Source organism: Peromyscus eremicus, chromosome 2 (genome assembly GCF_949786415.1).
Source record: "Peromyscus eremicus chromosome 2, PerEre_H2_v1, whole genome shotgun sequence".
Classification (NCBI taxonomy): domain Eukaryota; kingdom Metazoa; phylum Chordata; class Mammalia; order Rodentia; family Cricetidae; genus Peromyscus; species Peromyscus eremicus.
Window position 1 is genome coordinate 12879550 of NC_081417.1, and position 16353 is coordinate 12895902.

Consider the following 16353-nt stretch of genomic DNA (forward strand, 5'->3'; position numbering starts at 1 on the left):
CCATTTTTCTAATCTAGAATACTACTTAGGAAACACCTAACTTGGTTTTCTGGTCACTGGATGTAAGACTTATTTCTTTCAAAACTGGATCTTCAATAAGTGGACTGAGCTGAAAGCAAAATCATTTGGACCTGTGTCAGGCGTCCTCCTAGAAGACAAAGATTCCTGAGACATGACTGCCATCTCCCCAACCCAACACAGATGTATCTTAAGGACATTATGCCGAATGAATTAAGGTAGTCACTAAAGGCCAGATACTGTATGACTCCACTTATATAAGGTCCTAGAGTGGCCAAGCTCATAGAGACTAAAGTGGAACGGAAGTTGTCGGCTGAGATGGGGAAGAGGTAAGGCACAGACTCTCCAGTATTTTCATATAAAATTCTGGAACAGGTGGTAGCAATGATTATACAATGTAAGTGAATGTAATGTCACTAAACCATACATCTTAAAATGGTTAACATGTTTAACTTTTTACCATGATTAAATTAAAAAAAAAATTTAAGACAAAAGGGACACATGAGAGAAAAGAGTCAAAAAGCATCTGAACACAGTGGGACATCACGGTCTTTGAAAGGAACAGAATACACTTTTTGGTTCTGGCATTTGTCACTTGAGTGATCTGGGGCAAGTTACGGATGCTTCTTTATTAAGGATAATTTATGCCCTGATAAATCCATCACAAATCAAAAGTCCCACACATGGCTAATGCATGCAATACACTATCCAGACTGAACATGCTAATTTAACCTATGTTACACATGTTCTGGATGTTGAGAATTAGCCTACAGCTGGGCAAGGTCATCTAATGCAAAGCCTACAGTATACCAATGTGTGGAATTACTAACGTTATGTATTGGAAACCAATGTCGAACAAATTCCAGCAACAGAACTGTAGAGTCTCGGCTGGTCGTCCAAGGGATGGAATGGCTGATTAAAGCTGTGTTGCTGTGTCCCTGCATCACTATAGGGTGCTAGTACACATTGCTGACCCAGGAAAAGGTCAGACTTACAAGTTCAGTTTCTCTTGAATGGGTGTCAATTCTTCATAAGGTTGGAACACTACAAGGAGAGCTATTAGTATATTAAGTTAGGGAGTGTCTAAACTGAGCACTTTCACTTGTACTTTCACCTGCAGTCTTCATAAGAGGACATGGGAGACATTCAACTTCATAGTAGAAATTCTGAAACAGACATGGGAATAAAACAGCAAATACAGAAAAGACAATAGACTACCAAGAATAAATTTGACATCACTCTTTATGAAATCTGACTTAATTTGAGAAAACTGAAAATATATCTTGGATACCAATGACAAATGGCTCCTGAAGTTTTTTGAGCACCAGAGAATTTGGAAGCTATTTAAAAGACTGCATGTAATTCAAATAAAGTACAAAATTCTCTGTTGCATAAAATGACATTTTCTAGGATAGTTTGATAGGTACAATGAAACCAAAGATTTCGGAATGTTTAAAAACCTTAATCATGCCATTCATTAACTTACATTTCCTGTGAATTAGGAAGAGTGATTCCCATGGAACATTCTGACCACTGACTGCATAGAAGACAACTTCAGAACCACTGTTAATGACTTTTCAAGTATTTTAAGTCAAATGTGGACCAGGTGTGCATCACACGTGTCTCAGGAGAGCTATGAATGTAGCCTAACATAAAATCTTCAACTTACTTAATATTGTGGGATATTTTTTTGGAAATTGATCACATGATTCTTAAGCATAAACTCTACAGGCAACAATGTGGTTTTGCAATGTTGAAAGGTCAGACATGCCTGGACCATTAATTAACCACTTTTTAAAAAATAAACCTAAAATCTGGAAGGCATTTCCATGGATTGTGCACTGAATTATTCTTTAAAAACATTCATTTTAAATATTTTATTGATGTGTGTGTGTGTGTGTGTGTGTGTGTGTGTGTGTGTGTGTGTGTGTGTGTAAGCTGCACTCAGGGTCAGAGCACGACCTACAGGAAATGGCTGTCTTCTTCTACCATGTGTGTCCTAGGGTTGAACAGAGGTGGTTGAACTTGGATCAATTACATTCACTGATCAATCTCACCAGCCCCTGATGGATTCTTCTAAGTCCTTAAAAGACTATGGGGAGTTTGAGGAAGTATGATCATGAATTCAAATGGTCTGCATGGTAAAAATGGGGCAAGCATGGGCTGCTCAATAAGAGGTGTATCAAAAAAAGGAAAGGAAAACACAAAATAAAAACTACCTGGGCAATGTGTCCTGCTGAGCTTCTATTTATCCTCGGATTTTCTGTTTGCATGCAATGGTAGTTACTTAGTGAAGAGCCTTTCCTTAGAAACACTGCCCTTGGTTCTCTCTCTGGTTGCTGGAGGTGGAACAGTACAGCGGCGGCTTCCATCATCCCAGAGAGGCAAAGGGAAGCACGGCAGACCCTCAGCCAAGCCATGCTCTACCTGAGCAGACATGGGGTTAGCACCGACAGAGAGCACCAGCCTGGGAAAGAATGGGGGCTTCCCACAACCAAGAGAAGGGGCTGTCACAGAACTGCAGGCCTCTTCTCAATGAAAGCAAAGGCTCTGTGGAACACACACACAGTTTCCAGGCCACTTGCTTGTCAAGAAAAGCTCCAATAAATATGGCTAAGTCATGACAGAATTATGATACAGGTAGCTAAAAGACAGGGAAGTTCCCCAGGGTAGCCTCAGGAGGCGGCCTCCTGGAGCTGGTCCCACAGCCCTTCTGTGAGGACTCATGACACAGGTCTAGGTGCAGAGGCTGGACGAATATGCTGCTTACTGTTTGAAGATCTGACCATTGAGAGAAGGAGGCCTGCCTCATATGCCAAAGGATGCAAGAATATCCAGTAACAAGAGAAAGCAATATTGCATAATCCTTCAACTTCTCCAATTATTATAATTATAACCAGAGATAATGACATAATGGTGGCAAGGCATACTTAATAGCTATAATTTTGTCACACAATTACCACCAATATTAACAAGGCTAGTGACGACTCTATATAGTTAGTCTTCCACCTAAAAGTCCTACAGATAAAAATGTCAGTGAGCTTCGCTAGAATGTTCTGAACTGGGAGAAAGTTAGAACATGATTCTGATTTTCATCCAAGGGAACTTCATGAAGACAAGTCCAGCTCACTCAGGACGGACTGATTCTGTGGAAGCTGTGGAAATCCTTTAGATTTGCTGCTACAGCCCAAGAGCATTGCCCTAGGGAGGTTCTTAGTGTCTGAGGATGCCACACTGAGGTGACCTATGAGGCATTTCATCAGGCTAAGTGGAACACAGGAAGGGGTTCAGAGCTCTGAAACAAAACCCAACCTTTGTAAATTCTGATCTACTAAGGTCCCCTGTGTGGAAATTCTGGCACATGGATAACTCCCTTATCACCCACCTCTGCTCCTTCTCTCCTCATAATACACTGACAGAAGGATACCCCCCACCCCACACCCAACCCCTGGCATCTCATTGTTCTGGAAGCTGGGCACTTGTGTTCTTGCTATGACTACTGCTAACTAGCTTTGACCATGCCAAAACATTTCACTTATGGCCTCAGTTTATCCATGTGCATAATGTTTGGAAATGGATAAGATGGACTCTTTTCAGCACTAACATTCTCTTAATTCTTTGAGTGAAACTCTTGGTTATGATGAGTTCATTCTTTATATGACAAGATACAGGAAGCAAACTTTCATCTAAGACACGGGCAGTGTTTACTATTGTATTTTGCTCAATGTCAAATGTGAGTACAATAAAAACTGCCTAACTCCACAGAGAACCCTCTTTCCAATTAGGATTAAAACAGGCACTCCACGGCACAGACAGGCCTGTAGGTTTTCTCTCTGTCCTTTCAGCTGGGCCACCAGAGGAATGCCTCACCTGGTCACATCACATCAGTCCTTTGTCACCCCCTGTGCCTCTCCCGTCACTTCTACCTTCCTGCTCTTGATTCTAGGTTATCAATGGCAGAAGTGACTGTGACACAGGTAAGAACAAGCAAGAGAAAGGGAAAGCAGGGGATGGGAGAGAAAAGCTCATAGGCCTGTGTTGGTTAGTGTATGCCTACTCGACACAAACTAGACTTACCCGGGAAGAGGGGATCTCAATGGAGCTATTACTTCCATCGGCTTGGCCTGGGGGCAGGACTGTGGGCATTTTCTTGGTTAATGGTTGATGAGGAAGGGCCATCCCACTGCTGATGTTTTAGCTCTGAGCGGGTGGTAGTGGGTTGTACATGAAAGCAAGCTGAGCAAGCCACGGAGAGCAAACGAGCAAGTAAGCAGCACTCCTCCTGGGCCTCTTCTTCAGGTTCTGCCCTGAATTCCTGCCTCGACTTCTCTTATGATAGACTGTGAAGTATAGGATGAAATAAACCCTTTCCTCCCCAAGTTGATTATGGGCAGTGTTTTATCACAGCCAGAACTAGAGCAGAGCCGTAGGATGAGCAGTCAGCCCTGAACCCACTTTCTGCTATCAGGACTGGTACAGGGGAAGGGTGAGAAACATGTTGGGGAGAGAGTGGCGCTACACCAGCAGGGTCACACATTCTATCCTGGTGTCTCGAACTTGCCAAACTGCTCAGATGTAAAATGTTACTATTGTGCAACAAGCAAAGCTCGGGGAAAACACTCTTGCCTGTTTGCTCAAATCAGTCCCCATGTGCTCCATGCCTTCTCCAGCCACGGCCCCAAATACCCTCCAGGTACTATTTCAACATTTCCTGACTCTGTAAAGCCCCTGAGTTTATACTTTAGGTGACAGGAACCATTGCTGGTGTTACAGAAGAGCTGGCCTCACTCCCTGGAATCTACAGGACAGATGAACCCCTTCTGCAGCAGCCAGACACAAAGTTAACTATGGCTCAAATGTAGGGAGCGCATGTACCACACAGAGCTCTGTAACTGTGGTTCTGAGTACATCCCTATGGGTGGTTGTAACACTTAGACTCACATTAACAGGCTTTGTTAGTCCCAGTTTACATATGAAGAAACTCAGGATTAACAAATGTGGTGGTTTGAATAAGAATATCCCTCAGAGGCTCATATATTTGAATGCTTAGTCAGCAGGGAGTGCACTGCTTAGAAGGATTAGGAGGTGTGGCCTTGATGGAAGAAGTGTGTCATTGGGGGTGGGCTTTGAGGTTTCATAACTCATGTCAGGTCTAGTCTCTGTCTCTTGGCCAGAATGGCACCACATTCCCCACCATAACGCTAATAAACTAAACCTCTGAAACTGTAAGCAAGTCCCCAGTTAAATACTGTCTTTATGTGAGTTGCCTTGGTCATGGTGTCTTTTCACAGCAGTAGAACAGTGACTAACACAATGTGGGTGTCAAGTTGTCTAAAGTCACACCAACTAAGAAAGCAAGGATTTGAACTCAGGCCACGTAGTTCAGTGTTTGTAATCTGCTTTTATGAAAATACATAATGTTAAAATCTGAAGTAAGACCTCAGGATGTACCTCCCCACGTACAGTCACTGCTCCTCGAATCCTACTAAGAAAGACTGGTTTATAAAGCCTCTGGAGGCTGACCTCAGCAGCTTCCACATCATTTACTGCTTCGCGGGAAAAGGATTTCCAACTTCCCAGCAATTCATTCACCAATCAGATGCTTAGGACACAATCCCTGTTCAGCACAGGTGGAAATTGCCTGTGGAGGGTAGCTACACACATGTGTGCATTCTATCCACCCCTGGGTAGGAAGAGCTGCAGACACACCCTGTGCAACAGGGTCACACATACTATACTAATGCCTTTAACTTGCCAAGTTGCTCTAATAGAAAATGCTGCTATTCAGCCACAAGCAAACTACAGGGGAAAAAAAAAAAAAAAAAAAAAAACCTGGTTGACAGTGGTCTTTTTGTATGATCCCAGAGGGGAGGGCTCTAGTAACTAATCTGTGAATAAAGTCTCATTGTAATGGAAATGTAGCAGGGGCTAATATTGTGGGACAGATCTGTGATTCTGGTGGGGAGGGAAAAAGTGGGTGAGAATATTTAGTTGTAAATGATTTAGCATTTACAGCTTTCTTATGCGAAAATTCTAAGACTTAATGCACCTTCTAAAAACAAAGCAACAAAAAGTACTATGAGTCTGTGACAGATTAAAAATTATTTTTTTCTTAATGTAATTATTTTAGCATGACTTTCACATAACTTCCTACTTGGAACCTTGGGAGATTCAGAAAAAACACATCTTATAAGTTGTAGAGGTATGTAGAGAGGGACTGTTTGTACAGCAGTATGTTGAGAAAATGAATGGCTATGTGCCCATTCAACTCACACTGGTCACTAATGCCAGTGTGCGCTTTCCTGGCTATCTGCCAGTGCTGTGTCAGGTTTCAGGCAGTGATGCTGGTCTGCAAGAGTCATGAGGTCCCAGGCTCTTAGCATAGTTCCACTGTAGTTTGGAATGGCCCCTTAGAGATGTGGGATAATTCCCAAAGCCCACACAACTTAGCTGGTCCTTAGAGTAGTAACTGATTTCCACTTGCTGGTGGTACACTTATCCACCAGTTCACATTTATTCAGCTCTGGATCCAAGTCGGTCATGAGCTCACTTACAGTCCTAAAGTAGGGCCTGCCACAGGTGACCTCAGACCCCCTAGCTGCTTCTAGCACTTGAATTATCACCTTGCAAGTACAGCCTGACCCTATCTTGTAAACAATAATATACCTCAAAGGCTAGACATCACAGTGCTGCCAGTCAGCTAGCTGAAGGTCTGGTTGTCTACCCAGGTACACACTGTGAGCAAGCAAGGAGTTCTGTCACAGAATGTTCGACCACACTGTGAACCCTGAGACTACGTTATTCACTGGAAAAACCTGCTTCTAGTTGTGGTGTGGCTCAGCCCCAGCACACACCTTTAACTCAAGAGCTTTCTACTTGAATATTACAAAGAGGATTAAATAAAGTCAACCACAGGTCAAGAGGCAAAGCAAGCAACCAGTTGACAGGAAGTGAACGTAGGATTATTAAGAAAAAAACAGAGAGTAGGAGGGAATCAGGAGGACGGAGACAGAGAGGCACAGGAAGTAGAAGAGAGGGACATCAGTTTGAGCAGTCTGGTTTGGGATGGCATAGGAGAAGGCAGCAGGCTGCTGGGAGTCAGCAGTGTTCGACTGTAACCTCCAGCTCACGCCTGCACAGTCTGAGAAACCTCATTCTGGTCTTTCTACTCTCTCCAAACCCTGCCCACTCAGAGACTCTCCAAAGTGAAGGCACCAAAAAGCCCAGTGCCGCATGCTTGGTGGCCAACACTTCACTCTCTGGTGACAACAGCCTGCAGGTTCTCTGCTTTGGCCCCGTGAAGCATTTGCTCCTTCTTCAGTATCAGCTCCCCACCCTCTCTTGCCATCTCTACTTCAGCCGCCCTTCTTTCTCCTGCCCTGACCAACTTGGAACCGTCCAGCAGCTTCTTCAGAGGCCAGAGACTTGGCTAGCTTGACCTTTCCCAACCTGGCCTGGCCCAGCAATCACTGCCACTGCCTCGTTTCTGCTGTCTCCTGTTTTTCTCTTTGTGTTACCAGTTCAGCATACATTACTAAGCACAGGCAAGGGGAGATGATGATGATGATGATGATGATGATGATGATGATGATGATGATGATTTTACTGGACTTGACATTACAATACCTGGTGAAGCTCAGAGGAGTGCATTCCAGTTGGTGGAATGAACCAAAGAACCTTGCTTAGGTTTGGACCAATCACAGCCCTGCCTCTTAGCACCAGTCACTGCTGTCCTGCTGCTAGACAGCCAGGAAAAGTGCTCCTCTCAGTGGTCTGGGAAGAAATGGTTGCAGGGATTCCCAGAGTTCATTTAAGCTTGAGATAGCAAAGTCTGGTACAAATGGATGGCTTTCAGGGGCTGAGGTAATCAGCTGTGGGCATCACTTAGCTTTTGTAAGGCGTCTAAATAGTGTTCCAGACAGATGATGCTGGTAAAAGTACTTCAGCGGGCTATATGACTAACAGTCCTTTTGTTCAAGGCAACTATGGCAGGAAAAGGGTCCAATAAAAGCCATGTAGGGGGTCATATTCTCCATCCCCATCATTTTCACTTATTTACAGGTAAGTGGACAAGACGGGAGTACTTACAGTAAGAATTTAAAGAATTTGTCATTAATACTAATAGTGACTTTAACAGATTTTAACAGTGCTTTTCCAGTGACCCAGGAAGAGGTGGGCCCCCCTTATCTGCCTAAGCAAGCCTGTGGGCTTGGGCCTAGGAATACAGTTTTAAGTCACTATGCCTAGGACAGAGCCTATTACTGACTATCTGTTAATACAAAAGACTTATCAGCTAGAAAGTTCTTTTGATATGGAAGTCTTTGCAGATGTCAAGTTTATGATTTAAAACAGTATCAGCCTGGGTAGGTCCCGAAATCTGGCAATGTCCATGTCACATAAGAAATAAGAAGACGGGAGGGGGGGGACAGGACGGAACACGATGACGACGACTGAGACAGAGCTTGGAGTTAGGTTAGGCATCTGCCAGCCAAGGAACACCCCAGAATTAAGAGACAGGGACAAACGGTCTCTTTAAACCCTCAGAAGAAGGCAGCCCTGCAAACACCTTGACTTCACACTCTGGCAGAATGACCTTCTGTTGCCTTACGTCATTTAGCATGTGGCCATTTACAAATTCCCAAAGAAACTAGTACAAACATCACTATGGGCAGTGTGGTTTTTTTGTTGCTTTTGTTTTTGTTTTTGTTTTTGTTTTTCAAGACAGGGTTTCTCTGTGTAGCTTTGCGCCTTTCCTGGAACTAACTCTGTAGCCCAGGCTGGCCTCGAACTCACAGAGATGCCTCCTGAGTGCTGGGATTAAAGGCGTGCGCCACCACCGCCCAGCAGGCAGTGTTTTTATAGCGTAGTCTTCTCAGTTGTTATACAGGGATTTTAATAAACCTGACTACCCTAGCAGGGAGTATGGTTAGGAATGACGTTATACCTATAGTGCCTAGACCTGGCTGCAGCTGTATCACTGGTATTAAGAACATACTACTGTCAGCACCAAGAAGCAATCGGATGCTACCTCTGAGTGACAAACAATCCTTTGCATTGTGTTTCTCTGCGTCTTCTCAATTACTTCCAAGGAACACACAATCTGACCTTGCAATCAGAAGGCATCTGTAAATCTGAAATGGTGTCTCATGGTGTAGAGGCTGCACATCTTTCAAGCTCACGGTCAGAGAAAGAACTCTGTTTTGTGTTGCAGTGATGGATTATTTAAAGACCTCACACCCTGGCAGGAATCCCATGGTTCTAGAGAAGCAGAAATCTGCTTATCAAGACCTGAGAATGACAGCAAACAGAGTGGGTAATCTACTCTTTGAGCAGGCCAGATGCGAGGCTCTGAAGAACCACTGCTTGACACCCAGCACAAAGAAGCCTGACTTCTCCCGGTGTGTGCTTGTTTGGACATGCAGTCCTTGTACAACTGATCACAGGACGAAGCTTCCAGTTTTCATTTGAAAGCCTTTGTCTTCTAAGTCTTTACAGACTGTCTACTACTCAGTTCTGGTATCTGTACTTCAGGCATCACACAGCATTTTAGCTAAGTCAACCCATTTCTCTTATGAAAAGCATTATTTTGCCATTGAGATACTAAACCCATTCTAAGCACCATTGAGTTAAGGGTTAAGATGACAATGCACCCCAGGCTGGGCCACTTATGACAGCAGGGATGGAGGAATGCTGACAGGCAGCCACAGTGACGAGCAAGGGTCTCCACACTCCCAGCTCTCTGCAGAATCAGTGCCTGGTAATCAGTAGATGGGTGGTGAACACTTTTTAATAATGACTGAATTTGCAAAGTGGACCACCTGCAAATTAATGCTGTTAGCAGCTCCTTAAAGTCACATGAACTAGAGTGTGTCTTAGCTCGGGAGAAACTGATGGGCTACAAGTTAATATCCTATCCAGAGTCCTCTAGGTTAAGTGTGTGACCTCTGTTTGGTGAGGACCTTTAATTTAGGGGTGGTTTAAGATTCAGGGAGGGGGCTGAGTGGTGGTGGCACATGCCTTTAATCTCAGCACTCTGGAGGCAGAGGGTGACAGATCTCTGTGAGTTGAAGGCCAGCCTGATCTACAGAGTGAGTTCCAGGACAGCCAGGGCTACCCGGCCTCAAAAGCCAAAAAAAGATTCCGGGATGGGGTGACATGGCTTTCATCCTCAAGCGTGGCCATGACAGACTGGAGTGTCTGAAGCAAAGAATCATGTAGATGGGCAAGCCAGGGAAGTCACCAAACATTCGGAGCTCCCAGAGACTTCTTGGCTATACCTTTGGCTTTACCCACCTGCTGCCCTGCCTGCCCGCCATGGCCATTCCTCAAGACAAGGATCAGTTCCATACTTTCCTGCCTCGGCCTAATGGGATTCTGAATTGAGTAATTTTACTACAAGTAGCTACGAGCAGAATAGACATGAGGAAGGGAGGAAGGAAGAAAGGAAGGAAGAGAGGGAGGGAAGGAAGGAGGGAGGGAGGGAGGGAGGGAGGGAGGGAGGGAGGAAGGGGAGAAAGAGGACTGGAGGGAGGAACAAGGGAGAGAGTAAGAGACAGAACATGCATGGAAATGCTTGAAATCCACCAGACAAGTTCTAAAACACTAGCTGGTATCCAGGGGCGAGATCAGACATTTCTATTCACTTCCTTGTGCCGGTGTCCATCTCTGCTTCCCACAGCATCCTACCCAATGGAAGGAGACACCGAAGCCCATACTGAACTTCCAAACGCTTTACAAGACATCTTCGTGGCTTCTTTTCATTTCTGTCACCACTCAGTTGTCTGTCAAGCTGCCTCTCAAGGGTCCGCCTCCATATTTGACTTTGCTCCTGAATGCTAGACCTCTGTTCTAGTTCCAGCCAGCTCCTTGATATTTCTATGTCCAAGAGCAACATAAATAAACCATGCCCAAACACTAAATTCATTTTCCTTCTCTAAACCTGCCTCACACATTTCCAGCAGTCAATACTTGTCCGGGCACCACCGCCTTCCTGCTGAAGATGGAAAGTGCCATTGTGGGCTTCTGTTGCCACACTCTGAGGATTCGGAGGCAATCCTCATGCGTCTCCTGCTTTTTACTCCCCGTTATTTCCCAGCTCCCAGTTTCCACTCTTCTTCTTCTTCACTTTGGGACATTTCACTCAGTCAGCTCCAGCTGCTGCTCCCATCTCCTGCCTTCAGATGATAACTCCCCGACATGGACTGAGCCGTGAGCCCGGTCAGAAGCCTTCTTCCATGCCTCGGCCTTGGCCACACTCACTCTCCCACCTCCCTCTGCATGTGGTCTCTACTCCTGGCTGCCGAACCACACAGCACTCCTCAGAGTTGGCACCGTTGACTTTGTAGATGTTTTGGAGTGTGTTCTTCTCTCAGCTTTCAGTAAGTATAACCTTCTTGTCTAAAAACAAACGTGCCAACTAAACCAACAAAACACTACCCAAGAGTCCCAAACCTTAGGGGCAAGTGAGGTCCTGGCCAATGACCCATTTGTAACCTTTGACCTGTGTTCCCCATGGGCTATGTAGCGTTGGTTTTCCTACAATCTTCCTGATCATGTGTGTCTGTCTGGGAGAGGAAAGCCCCAGGTGATCTGCCATTGTGAGTTTTGTAACATTTGTCTCACCCTCCATCCTGTCCCCTATGAGAGACAATAAGGAATGTAGAAGAAGATAGCATCTCGGTTTCCCATCTCTAGGAGTTTCCACTTCAGCATGGTCATCAGGCGAACGGACATTAACAGCAATGACAGTTGGCCAGGGACCACTGAGGCCCACACTGTGCACATGGCCTAAGATGTCGGACTGCAACGGACATTAACAGCAATGACAGTTGGCCAGGGACCACTGAGGCCCACACTGTGCACATGGCCTAAGATGTCGGACTGCAACGGACATTAACAGCAATGATAGTTGGCCAGGGACCACTGAGGCCCACACTGTGCACATGGCCTAAGATGTCAAACTTCAGGTCTTATTTTTATGAGTTGAAATTGGATCTTAGTAATTAGTATACTTTGGATAGATAAAAAGACTTCTAAGGCAAAGAAGTATCTAGAAAATTCCTCACAAAAGGCAGAGCTTGTGAGGCTCTGTCAGGGTGGCTTGTTCACAACAGGGTGAATCAGCTGCTGTGATTAGAAAGGGAGAAGCACCTCATGGAATCCTAACGTTTGCCGTGGCCTTGCGGATACCAGGAGGAGGATTAAGTGCTTCTCGGGATCATTCCCTTTAATCCATGCCACAACACTGCAAAGTTGGTGTTATTGCCAGTGTTATAAGCCAGGAAGCTGAGATTTAAGGAGATTAAGTGACTAGTCAAGATGACACAGTGACAGAAATGGTTCTGCAAGTGGCAGTCACTCACCGAACCATGCTGTCACATGAACCGTCACAGAGCAGAGCACAAACACCACAGGGTGAGTTCTTCGCGGGGGCAGACTTCCTGTACGCATGCACAACTCAAGCTGGGGAAACTTAAGTGCATGCAGAGTGTGGGGAGCTCAAGGCAAGTGAGTTGACTCTGAGTGCAAGGCTGTCCACCTAGAAGAAACAAGGAGGCTGGGCTGGCAGATGAGAGGTCTGGGGTAAATGGCAGACGCCTGCCCTGACTTCAAATGGCATCTCTACCCTTCCAGAAAACGCAAAGGTCACAGAAGAGAATCTGGACGCAAATCACTTCATTCCTGCCTACTTCACCTACAAAGAAAGGGACACATCCCACTGAACACAGACTTTCTGTAAGGAACACCTGTTGTTGAGTGGTGGGTGAAAAAGACAAATGACAAAGGAAATATACCTGGTCTCATTGGCACACCGGATCTTGCAGCCTTCCTTGGGAATCACCAACCCTAGATGCATGCGGAGCCTGCAGTTTGTGGGTCCTGTGTGTGGCCATACATGAGTTCCAGGGTGCATGATGGAATACTTGATCTGCACAGAAAGATGACACCCAATCATCCACTTATCAAGGTGTGGAGAAGCAGCAGAGTCAGCATCAATGTATAGGAGAGTCTTTGTAACTCTTGGGATTTATAGTCATATCCTATTTCTTTGTAAAGGAACTAAAGAAACAAACACTCTCATTTCCACAAAGTGACACAGCACTCAACATTTTCACCTTCAAATTTTGACATCAACCATACGAAATTATGTTTCATTAAAAAGTTTATGGAAAAAGAGACATCCATTGCACCAAAGGAAAGAATTGTGGTTTTGAAAATGTCAGTTCCACCTCCTTTCCGACAACACACTGTGTTCTTCCCGTCTCTGAAAACACCCTTCATACCTGTCCTCTCCTGCATCCTGTTGTCTCGGAGAACTTTTCTAGTAAAGCACAGGTCTTAGGGGCTCCTTTACAGGCATTCTCATTTTTCCTTCCTAGAATAAAACATGATAAAATGATTGTGAGAAGCAAATCACAGTTTCCATGGTGCATCTGTGGTCTCAGATGCTCTGCAAGTTAACTAGGAGGATCACTTGAGCCTAAGAGTTCAAGACTAACTTGATAAACATAGTGAGACCCTACTGAACTGTTAGGGACCAGCTCTGACCTATCAAAGGATTCTTCGGGGGAGGAGTGAGGAATGAGGAAGTATTAGATAGAAATATAGATGGAGACACAGGAAAACTTCAGGAGGGCCCTGGGTCAATAGCCAGTCACCTGGACTTCATCCATGATGGGCATTTTATACAACAGCAAGGGGAGGGGTAAAAGACACCCCCCCCCCCCAGGTCGAGCAAGTGTAGACCCTTCAAAACACCTGGTAACCACATCCTTGGCCAAATCATCCCATTATGCAGCCCTGCTGGATAAGGCAAGCTCAGACCTTCTGACCATGAGTAAGGCCTTAGTAGGAGCCTCTGTGGGCCCCCACACTGAACACACACACACACACCCCAAAAAACAAACTGCAGTATAACTTTATCTCATCCCACTTGGACCACATGTGACTGTGTAATCACCTTCACTGTAGAAATGTGAAGGCCAAGATAAAGACAGAGGCTGACACCACAGGGTCCTTAAGTGTGCAAAGGAGAGAGAGAAGACTCAGTGATTCAGATATAAAAGACTGGGCAGGCTATTGCTGGCTTTAGAGACTGAATGGCAGATTCAAGATTCTGAAGCCTGCTGCAGGGTAACAACTTGGTTTTAGCCAGTGAGGCCCTGCAGGCTTCTGAGCCACACTTTCAAGTCACTGGTTTGTGCCAATTTGTTATAGTACACATTGGAAAGAAAAATACCTTATAGTCTATAACCTAAAGTGCATTTCTAAGAGATATCAAAACATTTGAAGTTGGAATTTAGTCTACTTTTCAATGTATAAAGAATCTTTAAATGTTGATAAAGTGACATTTAAATAGAGAGAGTGAGAATCTTTGAGTGAAAAATTTTTTTATGAGTAATTGTAGCAAGAACACAGATTTCTGGGGCATCCTCTTCAGCATCCTGGACCAATAAAATTTCTCCACACTCTTCTTGGGAAGATGTGCTTTGAATGTATGCAGTACCACTTGCTCTCATAGAGGAGGGAAATAATGAATTTATTTTTTATGACAGATATTTTTGTTTTCCTATTCAAAACTCTTATAAAAGAAGTTACATCTAAAGAAGAGTTTGACTTTAATGTTAATATGTATCAAGATAATCTTATGCTGAGAACAAAATGAATTCTAAGAGATACAACACCATGACTTCTGCCTCACTCAAGTGGTCTACTAGACTTAGGAAACAGCTTATGCAGTTTTATTAGCTCTTTGTAGAAGAACTCTTGGCTTCTTAATTGAGTACACTGCTGTTGTTCTTTTTAGTTAGTAATAATGTACCCCAACTATTCACATCAGTTTGGAGGACTAACATCATAATGCAATTTTTAGCCCTGGTTTTCCAGGGCATCTGTGAGCACAGTTAGGGAAGGGCTGGCAGGAGACCCTCAGCTATGGCCTGTGCTGCTCAGGCTGGGGCTGGGTGAAGCCTGGTAGCTGGAAAAGCCACCTGAGCAGCTAGGTGTCCTGCAGCACACTGGTGAGCTTGTTCAGCACCTGACTGGTCATTGTGTCAGGGCTACCAGACGGATCCTGTCGCCAGGACTTTGCCTGGTCAGGTCTGGGTTAGAGATCTGTATGCACACAAAAAGTGAGGACGCCTAACCTAAATATCCACAATCTGATAGTAACTGAGCATTCTGTGTATAATGTTCAAATGATCTCAGGTCTAGACCATGCTTTGATCATAAACATTCAATTGGCAAAGTCCATGCCAATATTCCCCAGATCTGAAAAACTCTGAAACCTGAAATAGTTCTGGTCTCAAGTATTAGGGATACACCTTGTATATCTCTTACAGTTGGAAAATACAGAATCTCTCTCAGGAGAAGATTGTGAGGTAGTGGTTCAACATCTGTGGCTCGCAACCTGTAGTTTTAAGTATCCACATGTGATTAGTCTACCAAACACAAAATTCCCATAGTGCCCACCATGGTCAGATGCTTAGAGTGATGTATGATCTACCATATAATACAACTCAGGTTGTATTATATGGAGGACAAACTGACACACAGAGGGGTCACACAGTAAATGAAAGAGCAGAGAATTGGGAATTCCAATCTAGCTGGCATGGACCCAACATCTAGGCATTTAGATGGCTATTTTGGTTATCTACATCTGGAATTAACTATAACCCCCAAATGGCTAGGGACACCTGTGAGGGAATTTTGCTTAATTAGATCATTTGAAGTGGGAAGATCCACTTCTGATCTGGATCTTTGAGATGGGAAGACACACCTTTAATATAGATCTTTTGAGATGGGAGTGTCCAACTCTACTCTGGACACACCTTCTGCTGGCAGCCTGTGTAGAGGGCATGGAAGAAGGAGGCTTCTCTCTTTGCATGCCTGCTCTCACCTGTTGCATGAATCCTAAATGGTCTTCTAATAAAAACCCGGAGCCAGATATCAGGGTGAAAGCCGAATGATCAGAGAAGAAGAGCAAATCACAGCCACTGCCTCTTATCTCAACAATTCCTCAGCCTGACAGAGCCTCTGCAAGAGAGCGAATTCCTGTCTACGCCCGCCTTATATTCCTTTCTCTGCCCAGCCATATCACTTCCTGTCTCAACCTTCCTAGTGCTGTGATTAAAGGTGTGTGCCACCACTGCCTAGCTGTTTCTCTTTTAGACTGGATTAATCTCATGTAGCCTAGTGAGGCCTTGAATTCACAGAAATCCAGATGGATCTCTGCCTCTGCCTTCTGAGTGCTAGGATTAAAGGTATGTGCCACCACTGCCTGACCTCTGTGACTAATTCTATGGCTAGCTCTGTCCCCTGATCTTCAGGCAAGCC

At 44.7% G+C, this 16353-nt stretch overlaps 1 protein-coding gene across 1 annotated transcript in view; it reads right to left on the bottom strand.

The window, feature by feature from the left end:
- Asph (aspartate beta-hydroxylase) overlaps positions 1-16353 on the bottom strand; it is a 212872-nt gene that overhangs the window by 4703 nt on the left and 191816 nt on the right. Inside the window, exons 22-23 of the mRNA XM_059253835.1 lie at positions 13302-13393; positions 12813-12946 (exon numbers count right to left, since the gene is read on the bottom strand). Of these exons, the coding sequence (XP_059109818.1) occupies positions 12813-12946; positions 13302-13393 (226 nt within the window). The remainder of the gene's footprint in view (positions 1-12812; positions 12947-13301; positions 13394-16353) is intronic.